This window comes from Myotis davidii, unplaced genomic scaffold, assembly GCF_000327345.1.
Source record: "Myotis davidii unplaced genomic scaffold, ASM32734v1 scaffold1476, whole genome shotgun sequence".
Taxonomy (NCBI): Eukaryota; Metazoa; Chordata; class Mammalia; order Chiroptera; family Vespertilionidae; genus Myotis; species Myotis davidii.
This window is the reverse complement of record NW_006287253.1, coordinates 115,755-118,504: the sequence shown is the minus strand read 5'-3', so window position 1 is coordinate 118,504 and position 2,750 is coordinate 115,755. Positions and strand designations below refer to the sequence as shown.

General features: G+C 43.8%; 1 protein-coding gene across 5 annotated transcripts in view; it reads right to left on the bottom strand.

The window, feature by feature from the left end:
- AGPAT3 (1-acylglycerol-3-phosphate O-acyltransferase 3) overlaps positions 1-2,750 on the bottom strand; it is a 57,041-nt gene that overhangs the window by 6,600 nt on the left and 47,691 nt on the right. For all 5 annotated transcript variants that reach the window (XM_015560821.1, XM_015560824.1, XM_015560822.1 and 2 more), the window contains exon 7: positions 2,353-2,428. In XM_015560821.1, coding sequence (XP_015416307.1) covers positions 2,353-2,428 — 76 coding nt within the window. The remainder of the gene's footprint in view (positions 1-2,352; positions 2,429-2,750) is intronic.

Here is a 2,750-nt window from a genome sequence, read left to right as displayed (position 1 = left end):
TTCAGAGACACACTCTCCTTCGCCGCCTGACGCACCCCGGGTCCACCTGCCTATCAGCCGGTGCACACGCTGTTTCTGTTTGTTTCTTCTGGAAAGAGTTACATTGTTCTTCAAAATTACGTTTCATCTAAGTTTTCCAATGCGTGAGCATAAAGCTAGTCACAGTGCTCTCATATTATTTCCACTCTCTGCTCCTTTTTATTCCTATTACTGTCATCACTCTTTTTAATTGGTCAGTCTTGCCCAGGGCCTTCTATTTTATAATAGTTTTAAAGGAAAAGATTTCGGTGCCGTTGATTCACTCTTTTGTAGCTTTGCTTCCTGTTTAAATAATTTACGCTATCTTTATTTGTTCTCTGGGTTTACTGTTTTGTGTATACATGTGTGTGCATGTATGATGTGTGTGTATGGTCATTAAGAGGATAACACGTGTAATACTTTAAAAGATTCTGATACGTAGGAAGAGATATGTCCTCTGCTAACCTCATGGTCGTTCCTTTGTGGGCAGTACGTCTTTTCTCTCTGGTGATTCTAAGATCTCTTTTTGTCTTTAGTGTTTTGGAATTTCATTGCCAAGCAGGGAAGAATTTCTTTTTATTCTTATCTTGTCCCAGACTGTACTTCTTGAACCTGATGAAATCTCTGTCCATCAATTCTAGGAGTTTTATGGTTATTAGCTGTGACAACTGCTCTTCGCCATTCCTTCTACTTTCTCTCTCTGGACCTTCTGATAGTTGCCTACTGGACCTCTCAGTCTATTCTCCGTATCATTTAGCCTTTTCATAAGTTACACTTCCTCTGGGCTGCATTCTGAGTAATTTCTTCTAAATCCTTCTTACTCGTTTTCCCTTTAGCTGTATCTCATCCGATAGTTAATCTGTTAAGGTTTTACTATGAACGACGAGATTTCTCATGCCTGTAAATTCTACTTGGTTTTTCCCGAATCTGACTCATTTTCCCCATGGGTCTTGCTCTTTTCTTTTCAGTTCCATCTTTTGTGCTTCGTCATTTCAAAAATACTGATTTTAGTCTCTGATAGTTCCACTAGCTGAGGTTTTTGGAGGGTTTCGTTTTTCTGTCTGTCTTGCCCATGATGGATTTTGGCTCTGAGCTCATCTCCAGCAGAATTTTACCTGAGAAAATCGTGGACAGCTTAGGACTGGAGTCACGTTCTTCCAGTTTTGCACATGCTTCTCCCAGGAGCTCCAGAGAGATTTGCCTGGAACCACTTTTCATGTTGATATTTTCTCTTTGTTCTTGAACTATGTTGTTAGTGTAAATTCAAACCCCAAACCTGGTTGCAGGCAGGCTTGTAACTGTGACTTACCAGGGGGACTTGTGGAGACCAAGAGAGGAAAACTCAGTCATTCCCCTGTGCTGGAAGGTGGATGTTTTTGTTTAACTTTTCTGAGGGTAAAGCTCTCAGAAGGGTCCAGCTTTAGCGTTCCCAGTTCCAACTTCTGCCTTGAATCAGGTCAAACCCTTACCTTCTGTTTCCAGGTAGGCAAACTTTAGGGTAAGGAGATGGGCACACTCTACCAGGAGAATGTGGCTGTGTCAGCCCGCAGCTCACTACAGGTCTTTAGTTCCATCTTTTCTTGTTATTAATCCTCACCTGAGGATATTTTTCCACTGGTTTTCAGAGTGGAAGGGAGCGGGAAAGACACAGAGAGACATCGATTGGTTGCCTCCCGCAGGTGCCCCAACCAGGGCTGGGGATTGAGCCTGCAACTGAGGTATGTGCCCTTGGACCTGGGACCCTTCGGTCCAAGGCTGATGCTCTAACCACTGAACCAAACTGGCTAGGGCATCCATCTCCTTTTTTTTGGATTCCTAGAGATTTCCCTTATTTTCTTGCAAGCTCGTCAATGCATTTAACAAAATATTTGTTATATAGTGATAGGATTTTATGATTATCTAAGCCTCCCTTGGTGCTGAAAACAAAAATCTAGTGTCCTGTATGTTTGTATATATAAAATAAAACAGAATTAAGAGTCAGGGATGAGGCATGCCACGGGAGAATGAAGGTGGGGATGGGTGTGATCATAAGAATTTTGTCATGTCATCTATAGTGTGTTTCTTCTTGCAAACCATATACATACACATATATATTATATGTTATCTGTTATATGTCTATAATTTCATTTACATAAAAAAATGAAACAAACATAATCAATTATTATCCGCCATAGTTACATAAGCACTGTTACCATTATATTTTCCTCTAGTTTGTTAATTTCTCAAAAGTTAAGAAAAATGAAAGAAAAGAGTTAGAAAGAAGCATCTGGAACCCCTGACCCACAGGGAGTCGGCCTGCAGTTGCCGCCCCGAGCCCGGGCAGTTCGCCTTTACCTTCTCCTGGTACAGCTTATGGAGCCACTGGGCCGCTTCCTTCTCATCCTGCGGGATCTCTTCCAGAGGGAACCTCCTGTTCGTGAAGAAGATTGAGAGCAAAGTGAATACCCAGGTGACAGCAAACTGAAAAAGGTGGGACACCTGGGCATCGGGGTGACCTGCTGGCCTGCTTTTGCTCATCAACCTCACTCTCACTTTCCAAAAACACACAAACATCCAAATAACTTCTCCTTGGGCGTCCCCCAGAGGTGGCCTGGCTCTGCGGGCCTGCAGGGCGCCACGGAGGGGGCCGAGCCGCATCAACGTCCATGGGCTAGTGGGAGGATGTCACAGGGGTCCCCAGGAGCCATGCAATGAGCAGGGCGTGCCCCCAGCTCCTCTGCGAGGGGTGCTTT